The sequence below is a fragment of the Cornus florida genome, unplaced genomic scaffold (assembly GCF_030987335.1).
Source record: "Cornus florida cultivar Cherokee Brave unplaced genomic scaffold, ASM3098733v1 CherokeeBrave_3.0.0_Hap2_Chr06, whole genome shotgun sequence".
Classification (NCBI taxonomy): Eukaryota; Viridiplantae; Streptophyta; class Magnoliopsida; order Cornales; family Cornaceae; genus Cornus; species Cornus florida.
The window spans coordinates 33,008,949-33,028,519 of NW_026775576.1; the positions used below are offsets into that span (position 1 = coordinate 33,008,949).

The 19,571-nt window shown below is 35.9% G+C and overlaps 1 protein-coding gene across 1 annotated transcript in view; it reads left to right on the forward strand.

Moving 5' to 3' along the window:
* The first annotated feature begins 1,875 nt into the window (after window positions 1–1,875).
* Window positions 1,876–19,571, forward strand: part of LOC132311294 (callose synthase 9) — a 134,962-nt gene continuing 117,266 nt past the window's right edge. Inside the window, exons 1-10 of the mRNA XM_059809142.1 lie at window positions 1,876–2,211; window positions 2,916–3,120; window positions 5,035–5,132; window positions 5,612–5,775; window positions 6,100–6,223; window positions 12,254–12,364; window positions 12,440–12,565; window positions 15,422–15,511; window positions 18,538–18,641; window positions 18,724–18,841. Coding sequence (XP_059665125.1) covers window positions 2,919–3,120; window positions 5,035–5,132; window positions 5,612–5,775; window positions 6,100–6,223; window positions 12,254–12,364; window positions 12,440–12,565; window positions 15,422–15,511; window positions 18,538–18,641; window positions 18,724–18,841 — 1,137 coding nt within the window. The 5' untranslated portion in view covers window positions 1,876–2,211; window positions 2,916–2,918. The remainder of the gene's footprint in view (window positions 2,212–2,915; window positions 3,121–5,034; window positions 5,133–5,611; window positions 5,776–6,099; window positions 6,224–12,253; window positions 12,365–12,439; window positions 12,566–15,421; window positions 15,512–18,537; window positions 18,642–18,723; window positions 18,842–19,571) is intronic.

The window sequence follows — 19,571 nt, forward strand, 5'->3', positions numbered from 1 at the left end:
TCTAGGCTACCATGTGTCCCATGACTTTGCATGTAATCACTTGTAACTGCTTGCTTCCTTAGCTACCATGTGTCCCAAGACTTTCCACTGGAATGTGGTAGTACATTTCCATTGGAATCGACCAGGGTAATCTCTTACTGAAAAGTGGAAAATAAGTGTGTAAACAATAATATTTGTCAAAAATAAACTATTTTATATGTTTTTTTTCTTGTACTTGCAAAAAGCTCTAATTTTTAGCTTTGATTAAAGTCAAAATCTCTACATAAATAAAAAAAAACCTTTTTATTTTAACCAAACATATCTAGTAGAGATTTTCAGATGGAAAGCTCTTGTAATTTCCTTAAAGCAAGTATTAGATTGGTCATTTATTTTGGTAATAAGAATAGATAAATAACATTTAAAGATAGAAGGGTTAATTTCACTAACACCTTTTTAAATTTGGCCAAATATCATATTGAAATACTTTTCGAAAATTATTATCACTTAAGTCCAATTTTACTTTTTTGTCACTGACACTGTTAAAATTGTGTGAAAAAACAATTTGGCCCATAATTTTTTAATACTCCGTACAATTTATTCCAAAATATTAACTAAAATGACTAATTTACCTCTCATTTATTATCCCTAATTTAGTCCAACCATGTAATGTATGACTGACCACTTTATATAAACACATTTTGTATAAACCCATTTGTATATATAGTTCTAATCCATTATGGGTTCATATATATACACATATATATACATACCGTGCATACAAATGGATACATATACATGTATGGACTCAGAGCTCTTGAAAGTTATGATTCTCTCTTCCCAAAATATGTGATTTTTGTTTTTTTCTTCAGAATTCCTTGGGTTTTATTCAAGACCCGTTTGAATTATATCCAATACTACTATTTGGCTTCTCATCATTTTCTTTGAATTTTTTTTTTGTGTCTATATATTAACAGATATTTGTCGATCCATTCCATTCAACCTTATAGGCTTTATATACTTTATCTATGATGGAGTTAGAAACATATAATATATATATATATATATATATATATATATACACACACACACACACACACAAATAAAAAAAGAAAAAAACCAAATGAATGATTAATGCTATTCTATTGAATTATTTTATCAAAACAAAAAACTGACAGTATTGTAAAGTTATATATACATACACATATTTTAATGGATACTTTGGTCATTTAACATAGGTATTATAGGGTAATTAAGTCATTTTATACTTCAAATAATTTTTTAATAAGTCAACACAAAGCAAAGAGGGTAACAATATATTTTTACATGGAAAACGTGAATTGATTTTCGAAAGGTATTTCAATGTGATATTCGACTAGACCTGAAGGATGTAAGTAAAATTAACCTAAAAATAAAAGAAATATGGGTTCTATACTAACCTAACTCATGGAAAGATTTTCATATTTAGGCATCTTCAAACTGAGAAACCAAAATTAAAGTATATCAGAGCACTGATATGGAAGCTCACCTTGGCATGCTTTACCACATATGAGGGAAATGAATAACTGCATTCCCTGGAATAAGTCATTCCATCCATTGAGCCTTTGCCGAGACTTTCAGTTATGAATGTTGATGTTCTCACCTTGAATGTGGATTTAGAAAGTTGTTATAGGAATATGGATCACATGGAACATTTTTAGACCTTTCATATTTGCTGTATTCTATATGGGACCATCTTTCTTTATTTCACTGTATTTTAAACGAGCTGCCCAAATTGGCCTTGTGAAATGCCCCAAGTTTCTTTGTGTAAATTACCCTGATAAATTAGTTGAAAAAAAAATAAAAATAAAATAATACTCCATACATGCAATTACCAAAGACTCCCTTAAGAGAGGTCCCAACCACAGTGAAAAGTCTCCGGTTGTTCTCAAGGAAAAGTTTCCTCTCCGCGTCTTCTAAATCGAGCCTCGCCATTGCCGTGTCAACCGGGTACAGCCGGTATTACCGATCCACGACATTTCTCCCATTTCCTATTTTACTAGATTCGTGCCTCTTCCTCGTTTCAAATCTCTGCTCATACTCATACGGGTTCTTTCAGCTCCTTCTTCGACTTTCATAAATTTCTAGGGTTTACTTACTCAAGGGTTTATATACATATAACTATATCTATATATACACACACGTTTTCTCTAGAACTTATTTTACCAGTGACTCTCCGGCGTGATCTCAGATCCGGTGAGCCTCAATCTCTCTCTCTCTCTCTCTCTATATGTATACGTATGTATGTTTACACAAGCGTACGTGAGATATTGAAGTATACATCTCTTTCTCTCTGACTCTCTTTTATGTATATATGTGTATTTTTGTGTGAATTGAAATTGGCTTTGGGTGATCCATTTTGATAAAGAGCATGGAATCTAATGAAGTCTTGTGCCAGTAGAAAATAGAATGTGCCATTCCCTGGTTTTGTGGATAAATATGTTGTTTGCTTGCCTGGATAATTGAGAAATAGTAGTGAAAGCGAAAAGAAAATTTTTAATGTTTTGTTTTACAAGTTTTACGGTATTTTGCTTGTGAGAGATTTTGTTGCACGGTATAATTTCGCTTAGTTGAGTTGAAATTGTTTTTTTCTGAGTTCTTAGTGTGAAGAATCATGAATCAACTTAAGAAACTTATCACAGTTTAAGATTTTATTTTATTTCTCTTGTTAGATTTACTCTAATACCAAATAATATCGGGTTTTGTTTAATTATCAAATTTTTTTTTTTTTTTCCACCCGTTGTTCTTTTTTCTGGACTTGCTTGATTCTGAGTCTCTTTTGCAGTTCTTATTCCTTTTTGCTTCATTAATCTTATGGTTAATTTTGGTGAACTTTGTTTTTAATACTTGGATGAAGTAAGTATACTTGCATTTTAAAATTCATTTTCTTTTTCATACAGGAGATGTCTCGAGCAGAGGTTTTGTGGGAGCGTTTGGTACGTGCAGCTCTAAGGAGGGAAAGGACCGGGGTTGATGCATGGGGGCAGGTAGTAAGTGGCATTGCTGGAAATGTCCCGTCTTCCCTTGAAAACAGTAGGGATGTAGATGCAATCTTACGAACTGCAGATGAAATTCAAGATGAAGATCCAAATGTCGCAAGAATCTGTATGGAAATTTTCCCTTTTTTTTTTTTTTTTTGTCTTTATTATTAGGTTTGATGGATTTTGGTAATTTTAGTAATTCTGCTTAATGTCTTTGCTCGATCACGTGAGGTTATGTCTGTGCTGATTATCAGTACTTTAAAAATGTAAAGGTAATGGTGAAAGAGGAAGGGAAAAGATGTCTAATAGAAACTAGGGAAAAATAAAGATGTCTAATAGAAACTAGGAAAAGAAACGATGTCTAATAGAAGTACAAAATAAGTAAAGAGAATAACAGAAACTGCACCTCTAATTATCTAAAAAGAGACCTTGCAGGTGATCTTTATGGGTACAGATCTGTTTATCAGATTAAACTATAACTAAATCTATTGGAGAAAAGGAACTTTTGAGTGATGAAAGGGCATGACCTGTAGTAGGCTGAGGCGCCCCGATTGAGCCTTGCCGACCTTGGTGCCTTTTGGAGCCTCTGTGCACCATTAACATCTATGTTTCTTGACAAATTTGCCCTGATCTGCCTATCATACTTAATTACCTATGTTAATTTGTTCCTTTATATTAAATAAAAATAAGAACATCCCGCAGTATGTCAGAATGGAGGATGAGGCACCTAGCACCTCTATGATAGTAAATAAACACTTTTGACTTCAACTTGCTCTAGAAAATGCTTTCAACTTGATATATATGTTTTTAAAATACCAGTTAAGTTGATTTTGTAGGAATTTGTGCATGCTCTGTTAATATGTGAATGCCCACTCAATTATTCTTACAGGGCCTTGTGACTAATTTTGTTCAAATAATTTGACGTCAATACCTTGAAATTAATTATTTTTTTTGTTAAGTAAAATATCATTTAAAGCACTTGAAAAAGGGTGCGAACCCAAGAGAACACAAAATCCAAAAGATCCCCCATAGATCTACAATTTCGGCCATAAACCCAAAAAAATAGAGTAGACAATGGTAACCTGTTGCGCCCTGAGAAATTTTTTCAATCCTGAGCCTATTTGCTTTAAGATTGAATGGGTTTGGGATATTATTTCCTTTGTCAAGCCCCACACCCCCCCCCCCCCCCCCCCCAATTGCCTTTCCTATTCTAGTAGAGGGAAATTTAGAGGACTATTGTCCCTCCACAGTTACTTTCTTCATGTATACAATTTTGTTATAGAAGTTTTTAATCATTGATAATATGATTAAGTGGCTACAAATCTTACTTAACTGGTATTGCATTTGTAATAAGGATGAGAAGTCATTGAACTCTCTATTGATCAATTGCCCAGTAGTAACAGTGATGTGGTTATATAATTGCGCTCCATTTTTTTTGAGCGCTCTTCTATGAATATATTACTTATATATAAAAAAGGTGATGTTTTATATGTTCTTTTGGTCTTTAGCTTGCTGTGGATGGTGACACATTCGGAGTCTGAACCTTTGGCTAGTTGTCTATGGAGGCAGAAGAGTGGGAGAATGAAAATGGGTTGGTAGGCCGCTTCCTTGTGTTTCTGGTGGTGCCTTTGGAGGGAGAGATATTAATGATCATTTGAGGGAGTGGTGGGATAGGTGAAAGTTGATATATGTCATGATTAGCTTTTTGTTCTTTTGGGTCTTGGGATGTCTTTATCTGCCTTCTTTTTTATTTTTTATTTTTTTTTTATTTTACAAGGATATAGTTTTTGAATAGTTTTTTTATACTTTCCGTGTACATGGATTGCTCTCTTGTGGTTCTCTATTGTAAGTCTTATATATCTGAAGAAATGATGAATAACTTGAATCCTAGGAACAGTAAGAAGTGCTAGTGCACTATTGTCTAAAAAGGAAATATATAGTTTAAACATGTCATATGCACTCCAATGATTCCTTAATATACCAGATGGAATCCTTTATATTTGTCTGAAGCTGTTCTTTCTTTGTTGGTTCACTGCAGTATGTGAGCATGCTTACTCATTGGCTCAAAATCTGGATCCTAATAGTGAGGGAAGGGGTGTTTTACAGTTCAAGACTGGCTTGATGTCTGTTATCAAGGTAATTTTTTAGTTGATGAGATGATTAACTGTTGTCTTGAGCTCTCTAGGAACTCAGTATGTACATCGATACAACAACAAATGGAAAGAGTACTTGTGTGTGCATGCACCCATGTTTCATAACTATATATATGCAACATTTTGGTCTGTGATAGTCCATATGTTTGACATGTAATCAGTCAGAACACTTCTATAGATTGATGATTAGCCTCTGATCCATTTGGTGGTTTGGCACTTGCTTGATATTTTGAATATTAGTTTGGACTTCAGCCATATCAAAATTGTTTTATTTATATTATTATTTTAATTTTTAAATTTGTTGTACTTGATCTTAGGATGTTAATTCCTGCTTTGCTAATTGATATGAACTGTTCCTTGGACTTCAGTTGAATCAGTTGCAATTTTTTTATTTTTGGTATTTGAACTTTGAATATATCATGCATCTTTTTTGTATTCTGCTTTTCTTGAACAATCTTTCAGCAAAAGCTAGCAAAGAGGGAGGGTGGAAGCATTGATAGAAGCCAGGATATCACTCGCTTACAGGAGTTTTACAAGCTTTATAGAGAGAAGCATAATGCGGACAAGCTAAGGGAAGAGGAAATGAAGCTGAGGGAGTCGGGTGTTTTCAGTGGTAACCTTGGCGAGTAAGTTTTTAAACTAGGGAATATATGTTATTGTAATTGCTTTTCAAAGTAATGCTTTATTTTCCAATATATATATATATGCTTTATTTTCCTCATTTCATCCGCCTTTAGAGGATTTTATATTTGTTCCTTTTGTTCTTTTTTTTTTTTTTTTTTGGGCTGGGGGTTTGAGAAAAGTATTGCGCATAAAAAGCAGATTCTTTTAACTACCCAAAAAATAGATTTGGACACATTTTATAGACAATTAAATATCACTTTACTATCATTATATTTTTCTGTTTTCTCATATTTATTAGTTGACTTGTCATGTTTTGTTAAAATCAGGTTGGAGCGTAAAACTGTGAAAAGGAAAAAGGTTTATGCAACATTAAGAGTTCTAGGGATGGTACTAGAGCAGTTGACGAAGGAGGTCTCTCCTGAAGATGCAGAAAGACTAATTCCTGAAGAGGTTTGATCTTTGATACTTTTAAACTGCTTTTTTGTGTTTAAATTAGGAAGTTATCTATGCACTTGAAAACATGCTAAGAATTAGGGCTGCAATCTAGCCTCACCGAGCCGAGTATTGAGTTGTTTGGGCTCGGCTCGGCTAGTCTAGAAGGTGACCGAGCTCAGCTCGTCGAGCTCGATACTCGGGAGCCTAGCTTAGGCAAGTTTGAGCTCGGCTTGACCCTGTTAGAGCAAACTCGATCTCGGCCCGTGAGCTCGTTTACAAACTACCTGGTCTCTCAATCGGTGAAAGAAATCACCATTGTAATTCCGATCTCCACCATCAATCTTTTAATTCCGCTCATACAATCTGAAAGGACTTCCAAACGGCACTGTGGATATCATGGGAGAGAGGATGAGATCGGTTTAAGATGAAAGAGAGTGGCTGTGTTTCTGTTGTGATGTTTATGGTTTTCCGGTTGTCAGTTGGTGGATCCGCTATTGAATCTTGTTGTCGCTGCCTCTGGTTCGCTGTGGTGGCTAGGGTTTGCATGTTAAATGAAACAAAATGAAAAGACTCTTTTGGTGGTTTCAGGCTTCAACTTTTGAGAATTCAGAGGTAATGAGTTCTAGACTATGATGACTGATGAGAAAAAGGGTACCCTTTGTGGATCACGTGGTGTTACAGAGGGGTTGAAAAGATTAGCTACATTTTTTTATAAATATATTATATATATGTTTTATAATTAGGCTTGTTTGTGAACACATTATCGAGCTCAGTTTGTGAACGGTTCATGAACAAACGAGTGACTCGGCTCGTTTATAAATTGATCTTCATAATTCGGCTCGAGCTCGGTTCGTTTATTAAATAAACGAACTCGAGCCGAGTAATTAACAATCCGAGCCCAATAAACGAACTCAAGCTGAGTAATTAACGATCCGAGCCCGAGCCGTTTGTGAACGGCTCGGCTCTTTTGCAGCCCTATTTAGAATTATTGTTGGGATTAGTTTGAATCTCTTTTTCTATGGCAAGCATCAATAAATCGTTCTGAACGATGTAAAAAAGGTTATAAACCTTGCAAGTTATTAAAGAGAAGAAAACATCATGTTTTTTTTTTTGATAAGTAGAACAGAACATTATGCTTAAAGTGAAAGTGGGGAAGCATGCACTTATAGTCATGTTTTGGAGTAAGGATCTTGGTTGTGGCATTCATGGGCCTGGATAGAACTTTGTATTTATTCATTGTGGTAGACAAAACGTAGAAAACTCAATTAAACTTAACAAACTAAAACAACCATGAGCACATATTAGGGTAAGGATATTGGTGATGTACTTGGCATCAAATGTCTCTATTTTGAAGGGGAAGTTATGTTTGGTGCTTCATAATATCTTGGTTGAGGGGGATATTTTTTGGTGATTAGTTGTGTTAAATGGTTAGAGCAGCTAGTTTGCGTTCTTAGAGCACTAGCATTCTGCTGTAGGAAATTGACATGATTTGGCTTGGACAACCTTGTGGGTCCCCCCAAATAGTGAATCTTTCTTTTTATCTTACACCATTGTTGGGAAGTGGGTTGAGAAAAAGCTTCTTTATTTATTTATTTATTTATTTTTTCAATACCTTTTGTTTGTATTGGAGACAAATTTGAGCACATTAAATGCTATGAAGAATGGTGGAACAAAAGGTTGCTTGTGTAGGTTGGTGATTGTGTTCTTAGACCGGTTAGAGATTGGGAAATGTATGTATAAATATGTATGAAATGTAAGAGTAAAGTGACTTAGAACAAGATAAGAGAAAATTGTAGAAGTGGGAAATGTATGTATAAATATGTATGAAATGTAAGAGTAAAGTGACTTAGAACAAGATAAGAGAAAATTGTAGAAGACAGAGGGTGTAGTGAGCCTCTACTCTGTTAGTTGGTATTAGAGCCTTGTTCTACTCTGGACTGATAGCTGATGCACGTGTTCGTGGTGACCTCGTTGGTGACAAAGATCATAGGGAGTGGCTCATACTAGGGGCTGAATTTGAGGACTTTCAACGTGAGACCTGACAAACACTGCGAGATATTCAAGTATCCCTTGTCAAGATTGTGTTGGGTCTTGATCAAGATCTCCACGACAACAATTTGCACAACAATGACGAAGATCGTGTTCATCTGGTTTGTGATCGCTACCCCTTCTTGCCAAATGGTGAGCCAGCCTATCAGGAAGGCTTCAACGATGATGGGATAGTGAGTCTAGGGATTTTCATAAAAATATTAACCTTCTCGGTTTTAATGGTCATCTTCATATTGAAGATTTCCTTGATTTGGTTAGCAGAAGTTGAGAGGTTCTTTCATTAAGATGGGCGTGTCCCACAACAGGCACTCATGTTCCAAAAGTAGTATTTATGACCTATAAACTCAATATAAAGAGAGTACTATATCTAGAAAGCTGTAATGTTACCTAATATAGTTGCCTATAAAATTTTAAGACTAACTAATTAAAACTAATACATACTCGGTTTTTGTACCCAAAAGTGCTACTTTCATAACCTATCCCATAATTAGGGCTTTAAATGAACCAAGCGTTTAACAAACAGCTTGAGCTTGGCTCGACAAGGGCTTGGTTCATGTTCGTTTGTTTAATAAACGGACTGAGCTCAAACAAAAATGCTATGTTCATTTATAAAACGAAACAATCTTAAACACCTCTTGGTTTGACTCGTTTGTTTGTGAAACAGGCTCATTTAGGAGTTCGTTTTGGGGTCGTGAAATTGATAAATAAATGTTTGTAGATTTTTAGGTATAAGCTTAGGCTGCTTATCCCATGTGCACTTGGCCCATTAAATTATTTCATTAACATGTAAAACCTAACCCAACCCAGCTAAAGAAAATGTATGTTTATGACACATAAAATAAAAGCCCAAGGCCATTTACTATTTTCTAGTCCCAAGCCCATTTACTATTTCTAGTCCCAAGCCCTTTTGCTATTTTTAGTCAAAAGTGAACGACCACCACATACACCCAACACCACACGCACAAACCATGAATGCCAGCAACAAGAAGGGCAATCTCTCTTGCTATCTGTCTCTCGTCTGACCTCTCAGCTCTCTTATTTCTTTCATATTTGTGTCACTGGATTCATTGACGGAATTTGGAGTGCCGAAACTATGCATTTTGTGTTGATGATGAAGATCCAGTGGTGTTGGATGATGATTCCTTCCATGACTGGAAGGATTAGGTATGTATGTATATGCAGATTTATATTTATCTACAGAAGATACATATATATGATTTGTTGTTTGATCTTGGTTTCTATGTAAACGGTAATATATATATATATATATATATATATATGATGCCAAATGTATCGGCTCGAATTTATTACGAACATTTTCTAGCCGAGCTCAAACACCCTGTTTTTGAGCTGAGCCGAGCTGAGCTCAAACAGGCTACTAGGCTCGGCTCGTTTACATCCCTACTCACAATTAGTCAACCTAAATCCCTATCTAAATTCAATTTCCCAAGTCTAAATTGACTTTATTAATTGTAATTTTTGTAATTTTTGATATTTTCCCAAAATTTCTTAATTTTAAATTCTAATAATTATTTTTTTATTCTGATGGACGTGGGAGCAGGCCCAAAATAATGGGCTTGGAGTGTGGTTTTAAATGAGTCTATATCCCTTTCTTCCTCTCCAAAATTGTGAAGAGTTATAATAACCCTTATTTGCAATTTCGACCAATGTATATATAGTAGGGGTTTATTCTCCTTTGTTTGGTTATTGGCTTAAGATATATATTTAATTTTTTTATTATTGTGTAGAATAATAGGTTATCCCTATATATATATTATTTTTAATTCATTAATTATTCAATTGTCTTTTACAAGTTTACCCTTTTATATTAACTAATCTACATTACAAATTTATCCAAGTGTTACAGTTAGGCTTTGCTATGTCTACCGACAAAGATCTCTAACTCTTCACTGATTCTCTCATATATTTCTTATCGATTGTACCTTAATGCCATCAAAGGAGACCCTCCGCATCATTCGCTCCTATAAAGTTGTTGTACCCATAGGTTTTTTTTTTTGATAAGTAATAATTGAAATAAAAAGGCGTTCAAGAGGGAAACGCATCCCTTATACAAAAGTGGAACCGGGGTATAAGGCCCAAAGAAGCCAAAAAAATAATTAAATTTTCGGGAGAGGAACATGACTTTCTCTTCACATAACTGAAAAGAGAGTGTACGATGTGAAGTTTCAGAATTGTCCACGTCTTTCCCTTTGAACATTCTACTATTCCTCTCCTTCCAAATGCACCACCAGACACAATGTGGTATAACTCTCCAATAATCGTGAACAACACTACTCACACGGCATCCTCTCCAAATACGAATCAAATCCTTAGGATAACAAGGCATAACCCAACGCATACCAAACAGACAAAAGATAAGATTCCAACAATCCCTTGCCATAGGGCAATGCCTGAGAATATGAGCAACTGACTCACCATCTTGTTTGCAAAGGCAACACCAGTTAACAAGACAGTTGCCCCTTCTCCTAAGATTATCAATTGTCAGGATCTTACCCCATACAGCGGTCCAAACAAAGAATGCCACCCTAGTTGGAGCCATAGAACGTCAGATAGTCTTCCACAGAAAATCAACGATATCAAATTCAGAAAGACATAAGAATAAGGATTGAACTTCGAAGCGACCATGGGAAGAGGGAATCCATGTCATGTCATCACAACATCTGCCAACTGCCTCTTGTCGATACAACAAATCCAGAAAAACACATACCTCGTTCACCTCCCAATCCTGAAAAGAGCGTCGAAAGTGCATGTCCCACGTAATTCCAATACTATCAAGCCGATAACAGTTGGCTACCTAGGCATGTCTATCAACTGCAATACTGTATAATCTGGGAAATGAACAAGATAAAGGCCAGTCTCCACACCAAAGATCCTCTCAAAAGCGTACACATCTGCCATCACGAACTTTGAATCTGATATGAGTAGAAAAAGCATCCCATCCCTTCCAAATGAATTTCCATGCCCCAACTCCTCCCCCGAGAGAGACCGGACGAGTAGACCAACCACCACTCTCTTCCCCATATCGGCATGAAACAAGCCTTTGCCAAGGGCGATGTCTTTCCCTCCCGTACCTCCATAGCCATTTTCCCAAAACAGCTTGGTTAAAGGGGACCAGTCTTCTGATACCAAGACCACCAAACTTCATTGGCTTGCAGACTTGTTCCCAATTGACAAGGTGATACTTAAATTCTTCTCCTCTTCCACCCCAAGGGAAATCCCTTTGAATTTTTTCAATCCTAGCAGCAACAGAGCATGGAATTTGGAACATAGATAAAAAATATGTGAGAAGGCTTGATAAAGTGCTCTTTATAAGCGGAACTTTCCCCCCCTTAGACAAGTATTGCTTTTTCCATCCTGCCAATCTCTTCGCATACCTATCAATCACAGGGTCCCAACTCCCCACCGTTCTAGAGGAAACCCCTAAAGGCAAACCCAAATACGGAATTGGAAAAGAACTCACCCTACACCTAAGGACTGCCGCTAAAGATGAGATATCCTGAACAACTCCAACCAGAACAAGCGCACTTTTAGCCACATTAACCTTCAGATCATAAACAGCCTGAAAACAGGGCAAGATGCACCTGAAATATCTAAGCTGAGACACATCAGCATCACAGAAAACCAGGGTGTCAACCGTGTCATCCGCAAAAAGTACCCACAGTTTATTTTAATTCTGAATATTCACTCCATTTGGCTTCCCATGTCTGTTATGCAATCATTTTCAGTGCTGCTGTCTGTCCAACATCATGTATTGATTGCTGTTGAATTTATGGAGAAGTTGGGAAAGGCTACTGCTGTTGTTACTTTGTTTGATATTTTGTGTTATTATCATCGCACTAGTCTGAGATATATCTTGACTGAGTTTCACTTTCATACATATTATTACTAAAACTATCCTGGTTCTTGAAAAAGAAAACCATTGATACGATCTTGCCTCAATTTGTATGGTTGCTTATTTTCCTTTTCGTTTTTCAGCTGAAACGTGTAATTGAATCGGATGCAGCTATGACGGAAGACTTAATTGCCTATAACATTATTCCTTTGGATGCTCCTGCCATAACAAATGTGATTGGGACTTTGCCTGAGGTGAGATGAGTTCTTTTCTTCAATCATTTTCTTTTATTTCTAGTGCTAATATCCAGCAATGAAATTTATCTCCAGGTAAAAGCTGCAGTTTCTGCCTTGAAGTATTTCAGGGGTCTACCAAAATTGCCAGAAAATGTTCCCATACCAGCCACAAGGAATGCAGATATGCTGGATTTTCTACAGTATGTTTTTGGATTTCAGGTTAGCATTTTTGATTTTGGATGTTTTTGTGGATTTTGAAGTTGTCTTGCTTGGGCTTGTGAACAATTTCTCAATCAAGATGTTGAATACTGGTTATATTAAATAAAATGTTTTTTTTTTATTTGAAGCACAATTATTCATTTTGAAATGCTATTGATGATTCCATACCACTAGAATTTCTTTTAGTGTGAGGTTTTAATTGGGTGTTGTGGGCAGGGTGTGGTGACATGGTTTGGGGTTTTAATGGATGTTACATGATGGGATATGGATACTAGAGTCATGAATTTTCATTTTGATTACACAACTCCCTGTATAGTAAGGTGCACATTTTTTAGCCCTAAAATCCATTATACTAATATTGATATTTGCTAAATTTTTCTTTAACCAATAAATATTATTTTGTATAAGTAGGTTTTTTTCTGGTCGCTGTTAATGTGAAATACTAATTTATTTATGATTTCAGTACTTTTATGACCATAAATGCATCAAAAAATTAAATAAAATTTACCCTAATAAATTATTATTTTTATCTCAACTATTATTGTTCCAAGAAATTTAAACCTACATGGCAATTTATTTCTGACTTTCAAGTGAGTAGAATTTACTCATTTAGTTTTGAATGAAAATACAACTTCAAGAAAAGAGGAGATTCTTACCTTTGCCGATATCCTTGGGTGTGGGGTTGGCTCCATCCCGATATATTATTTGGGGGCTTCTTCGAGGGGGGTGTCCATTTGGGACCCAGTTGTCAAGTGCTTCGAGAGAAGGCCTGCCGGTTGGAAGAAACATATATTTCAGAAGGGGGGTGCATAACTCTCATGAAGAGTACCCTTTCGAATCTTCCGACGTACTTTATATCCGTTTTTCAGATGGCTGTTGTCACGAGGCTGGAGAAGCCGCTAAGGAATTTCTTGTGGGATGATATGATGTATAAAATATCATTTGGTGAGTTGAAGGAAGTTTTGTACTCCTATTCAAACAGGGGTTGGGCATTAAGAGGCTAGGTTTGTTCAACAAGGCTTTGTTGGGCAAATGGCGATGGAGATTTGGGAGAGAGATTGTGGTGGAGAGATATTTTATGCCAGGATGGGGAAGGCGTAGGTGGGTGGTTCTCTAGGGAGGTGAGGTCTCCCACTGGAGTTGGGGTTTGGAAGAGTATCCGGAAGGGTTGGGATGAGTTGCTTTAAAGCATTTGGTTCAGGATTAGGAGTTTGGAGGCTTGTCAGATTTTGGTAGGATCATTGGTGTGGGAACATTTCTATGGCTTGTAGATTCTCACTGCTCTTCCGGATTGCTACGGACATGCATCCCTTAGTCGTAGATTGTTATCTGCTCGATAGCGGGAGGACGACTTGGGATTTTGTGCAGTTTCAGAGAGATTTCAATGATTTAGAGCTTGCAGAGGTAGAAGAGTTTCTTGCTTTGTTGTGTAGTTAGGTGGTGGAGGGGAGGGGATTGATGAGATGGTTTGGAAGGCCTCCCCAAAAGGGGATTTGGGAGTGCAATCATTTTATCAGAGTCCCTTGGAGAGTATGGGCCCTTCCTTTCCTTGGAAGGTAGTTAGGAGATTGAAAAGCCCCCCTGAAGGTGGCTTTCTTTGCATAGTCAGCAGCTCTCCCTGGAGGGCCTTTAGACAATCTCGTGAACTGGTATTGCATGTTCAAGGAGAAGGAGTCGGTGAATCACTTCCTTCTACACTGTTTCGTGGAGAGGGTTGTATGGGCTTTGTTTTTGGCAGTATGTATAGGGTTGTATGGTCCTTCTTGGATGTCCTCTTGGGAACAAGTTCCTATTCCTTTTTTTTTTTGGCCTCTCCCCCCCCAACACACACACACACACACACACACACACACACTCTCTCTCTCTCTCTCTCTCTCTCTCTCTCTCTCTCTCTCTCTCGCTATATATATATATATATATATATATATATATATATATATATTGCATATTTTGACAAACTAAAGGCCCCTTTTTTTTTTTTAAAGATTCTGTTGAGAATATGAAAAAGTTGAAATTTGCTTAAGAATGGACTTCTTAAATTCCATACACCAAAATCAGGCTTTATGGGGGTTGTAGAGGCTGATATGTAATAGTAGGGGGCCTGATGGCTGTTCTAGATTTGAAACAGCCACACACTGCAATACGCGACCCATAATGTGATCAGGATAGTGTCATGTTTGCATCCAATGACAGTATATTGGTGGTGACAGTATCCATTAAAAAGTGGGAATTCCTTCTACTGAATGATTTATTGAAAATTTTACTTTATTTAAAGTGGTTACCGGTGGGAAATTTCGGTTGTGTATTAATTGCTGTGTGATGTGGGTACTTAATGTTTGATTCCTTTCTCTATTCGTTATAGTGGTAATACAGAGGATTTGATGACTCCACAGTCCACTTAGGCCTCCAAATTGTGAATTCTGTTTATTTTTTCCTGAGATTTAGATTTTTGAATGTTTAGATCGTTATTGTTCTCTTTAGTTTTCTTTGAGATGTTTTCGTGTTGAAAATGATGGGGGGATATAGGCTTAAGTGGTGTTTTTTTTTTTTTTTTTTCAGTCTTGTTACTTCGTTCCTATGCATCTTTGTGGGGTAGGGTACCTTACCATCTCTCCTCTTGTTTTTGTATTCAAGCTCCTCTAATGAAGAGAAAAATTGTCTGGAGCAATTATGAAACTTAAGTTCCATTTGTAATTTATGAGATATATGTTTCATGTTTGTGGGTCTATTTAATTCATTCATTATTGTTTTATTTAATATATGGACAAGTCCAGTAGTAAACAACTTAGACAAATCTTGTGTTTCAATTCATAGTGCTCATGGGTCTAATAGTTAAGTTTCATGGTTGTTGTGCAGAAAGACAATGTCTCTAACCAGCGGGAGCATATAGTTCACCTCCTTGCAAATGAGCAAACTCGGCTTGGTATTCCTGAAGAGCCTGAACCCGTAGGTTTCATATCTTTCTGGTGATAGTTGTTAATTGATACTTAATTTCTGATATGCTTATTTACTTGTCAAAAAAAAAAAAAAAAAAATTTTCTGATATGCTTATTTGATGATCATCACATTGCACTTGACTAGTTATTTGCCATAGTTCCCCTTATGACACTGGAGGAAGGGTACTAAATGTTTTTGTCTGTGCCTGTCGAGATCTTTTTATTTGGATAACCCTACGGAAGGTGAAATAATTTTGGAGCTTCCGTGCGGGTAAATACAAGGCTCAAAAAATAGAGATAAGGCTCAGAAAAGTCTAGTGAGGGTGATGCACAATGATACAATAGAATTTTGGTTAAAAAAATCTAGAAAATCATACAACTTTTATAAAAAATACGGGTAACAAAATTTTCATCAAATAAACTAAATACCCCATGTAGTGCATATAATATTGTCTATATGAGAAGAACAAGCGCCATCCAATTTTCTATCATGAATAATAAATTAGATTGTTATTGAATAAATTGTAAAAATACCATGACCCTGTTTCTTTTAGGTGAATAATTTAGGCCATGATCTGGACAAACTAGTTATGAATCATGTACTCGAGTACTACCTGAGAATTTCTATTTTATTATTTTTTTTCCTGAATGGGATTATTTTATAAAATATAAAAAAAAGGACATGGAAAAAAGGATGCATACCCCCTTAATACAAAACTGAAATGGAGAAAATCCAACACACAACTAGGGACTAACATCAAACATGAAAATGCCTAACAAATCTGCAAGAGACAGACTCAACGCATGTAGAACATCCCATGCAATAGCATTGGCAGTTGACATAGGCTGAGTATAACCATTATGTAGAGCATCACTTCTCTGCAATCAAATTCTCCAAATAGCATAAGAGATCAGAGAGCTTCCTTTGTTTTGAAACTCTTTCCAAAAGTAAATATGTCATAACTGACATGCATGATAAGGATAAGGTTGAGGCGCACTTTTTTTGGGCATGGAGCCTACTTAAAAGCGTGTGCCTGAGTGAAGGGGCCTGTCCTATAGTAGGTTGAGGCGCCCAGGCTGACCCTTGATGAGCCTGGGCCTTTTTTTTGAGTCTAGGTGAACCTTTGACAAATATGAGCCTCGTTCATATAGGTTGCAGAAAACTAGCATTGATTTATATGGTTCTGTATACACTACTATATATTATAGTCTCTCTAATCCCCTTCTTATGTCACTATATATTTTTTAAACATAAAGGGAAATGTGGCCTTATTTAGGATCCACAGCTTTTGCTTCAGCGCCTAAAGTTTTATACACATTTAAAGATGAGATAAAGGATGGTATTCTTCATAAGTGCCCCTTTGGTCTTGTCTATATAGATTATCTTGTCTAGTGGAGATTTTTTTCATTCAGCCTTATATAAGTTTATTACTTACAATCTGAGAGTCTAATTTATTTATTATTTTTTGATAAGTAAGATTTCATTGAAAGGCGCTCAAAAGGGGAGCGAACCCTAAGAAATACAAAGGCGCCCAAGGCGAAATTATTAAAAAACCCTAAGAAATACAAAGACGCCCAAGGCGACACTATAATTTCAAGCTATCCAAAAACTCCAAAAGATGATCTAAAGATTTACAATTTGTCCCTTTGACCCAAAAGAATAAAGAAGAAAGTATGTTGTATTTGAGAGACCAAATAGGAGACAGCTCTCCATCAAAGGATCTCCTATTCCTCTCACACCACAAACCCCACCATAAATAGGGGGTGGCCCTCCACGCATCCCTGGCTCAGCTCTCCACTATGCACCCTCTCCAAGCTTCAAGCAAATCAATCGTGGAAGCGGGAAACACCCAGCAAATACCAAACATAACCAAGAACATCGACCATACGTTCCTCGCCACTGGGCAATGAAGGAGGAGGTGATTAACTGACTCCCGTGACTTCTTACACATGCAACACCAGTTGACAGCAATGTGCCTTCTCTTTCTAAGATTTTGACCTGAGTGTCTATAACTTAACAAAGTCTCTTCCCAACTATTTGAGATTGACTTCATGAACCTAATTTGGCCAACAATGCTGTTATATATTTTTAATATCTCAATCCTTGTCGATTTTGGTGTTCTGCTTCTCCAAGCATCATCTTCGATGCGGACCATGGCATTATTCCTTACTAGTGTAATTGTTGGTTCTAATTATACAAAATCAAACTACCTTTGTCAATTTTCTCTTATTTTATCTTTAATTGACTCTACTTCTACCATCTCACGAGTTCACTTATCCAATTCAATAACTGTGGTTTGGCCATGCTCTTTTTATAAACATATTAGTTCTTAGTTGCCCACATTTCACCCTGTATGCACAACTCATTCAGCAAAATATTTTAACAAGCAGGAGAGCAAACATGAAATTTAATATGGAGTTTGATTTGGATCTTGTCTACTGAATTATAGGTTTAATTCAAGTCTGACTCTATTTTAGTTTCATGTTACTTTGTTGTTATGAATATATTTGCTATCTTAAATTTTAATGTTGAAGGATATCTTTGTAATTTAAGGGTTTTGTTCTATTGTCCATATGAGTGGGCAACTGGTCACTTTTGGCTCATTTTATATTATTTTGGTCTTATATGTGGTATTTTATATGTTGAGAATTTTCTCAGCACTGAAGCTTATTTTCTATTTTAGAGTGCCTAGTAGGAGAAAGAAATCTATAAAAACTTATGTCGAATTTTATATAACGGAAATTTTGAGTACTTATGGGAAGCCATTGAAGATATGTATTTAACTATTTTTCTTTCTTATAATGAATTGACACTAATGATTTTTTGTATTGTAAATTTTCTCACTAAAATTTACTATATATATTTATATATTGCAATCTACTTTACAAACAATGTCTAAAAGCAACTGTACTTGGTTGTTCAGTGAACAAAACAATTTTGTGAGAAAGGCGCTCTAAACCTTAGACTAATGCTGTGTAGAAACTTTTCTATTTTTCCCGCTCATATTGATATGATGTGTTTTGATTTTGCTCCAGCAATTGGATGAGGCTGTTGTGCGCAAGGTTTTCTCGAAGTCACTTGAGAACTACATTAAGTGGTGTAACTATCTGGGTATTCAACCAGTATGGAGCAACAGCAGGTAATGAAAATTTTAATTTGTGCACCTACTGTTTGATGATTATGAGCTTCAAATGTTGACAATATGTAATGTTTCTTTGCAGGTTGGATGATGTCAGCAAGGAGAAGAAGTTCTTGTACATCTCCTTGTATTTTCTGATATGGGGTGAAGCCGCAAACATTAGATTTCTTCCAGAATGCTTGTGCTACATATTTCATCATGTAGGTCAACTTGTACTGAATTGTTTATTTCTTTGTCCACACGCTTGATTATATGTTATGTTTCATTACCATTCTAGCACATGCCAATTGTCGTCTCTCAAATGTTGTGAAATTTTATGGCTGTGCAGGAAGTTCTATGCAATAAGTTTTTTGTCCCTGAGAATTGAGGTCTACCTTTTTTCATTGATTTGTGCTATTACATAATCCCTCCGTCCCAATTTAATAGTACCTTTTCGGTATTACAACCTTTTTGAAATTCCCAAGTTACTCTCTGAAGTTTAAATATTTTAAATCAGGTTTGGAATTTTTGAAAACTTAAAAGTTACTTTTGGAAAGATGCATTTATCTTACTTTGAATTTTTTAAGTGGGACAAGTATTTTGGGACAACCGAAAAAGGAAAGATGGACTTTTAAATTGAGATGGAGGGAGTAATCTGAATCTGTTAGCCTTCTGGCTTTGAAACATTAGTTTATTTATTAACACATTTTCTTTTTCCGAGTAAATCTATGGTTTTTTTTTTTTTTTTTTTTTGGGGGGGGGAGTTCTTTTTTTTTTTTTTTTGATAAGTAATAATAAATTAAAAAAGGCGTTCAATAGGGGAATGCGTAAGGCCCCAAAGAATCCAAAAAAAGAAATTAAATCAACAGAAAGGAACACGAACTTCTGTTCACATAACAAAAAAGAGAGCGAATAATAAAAAGTTTCAGTGTCGTTGTAGACGACTCCTTC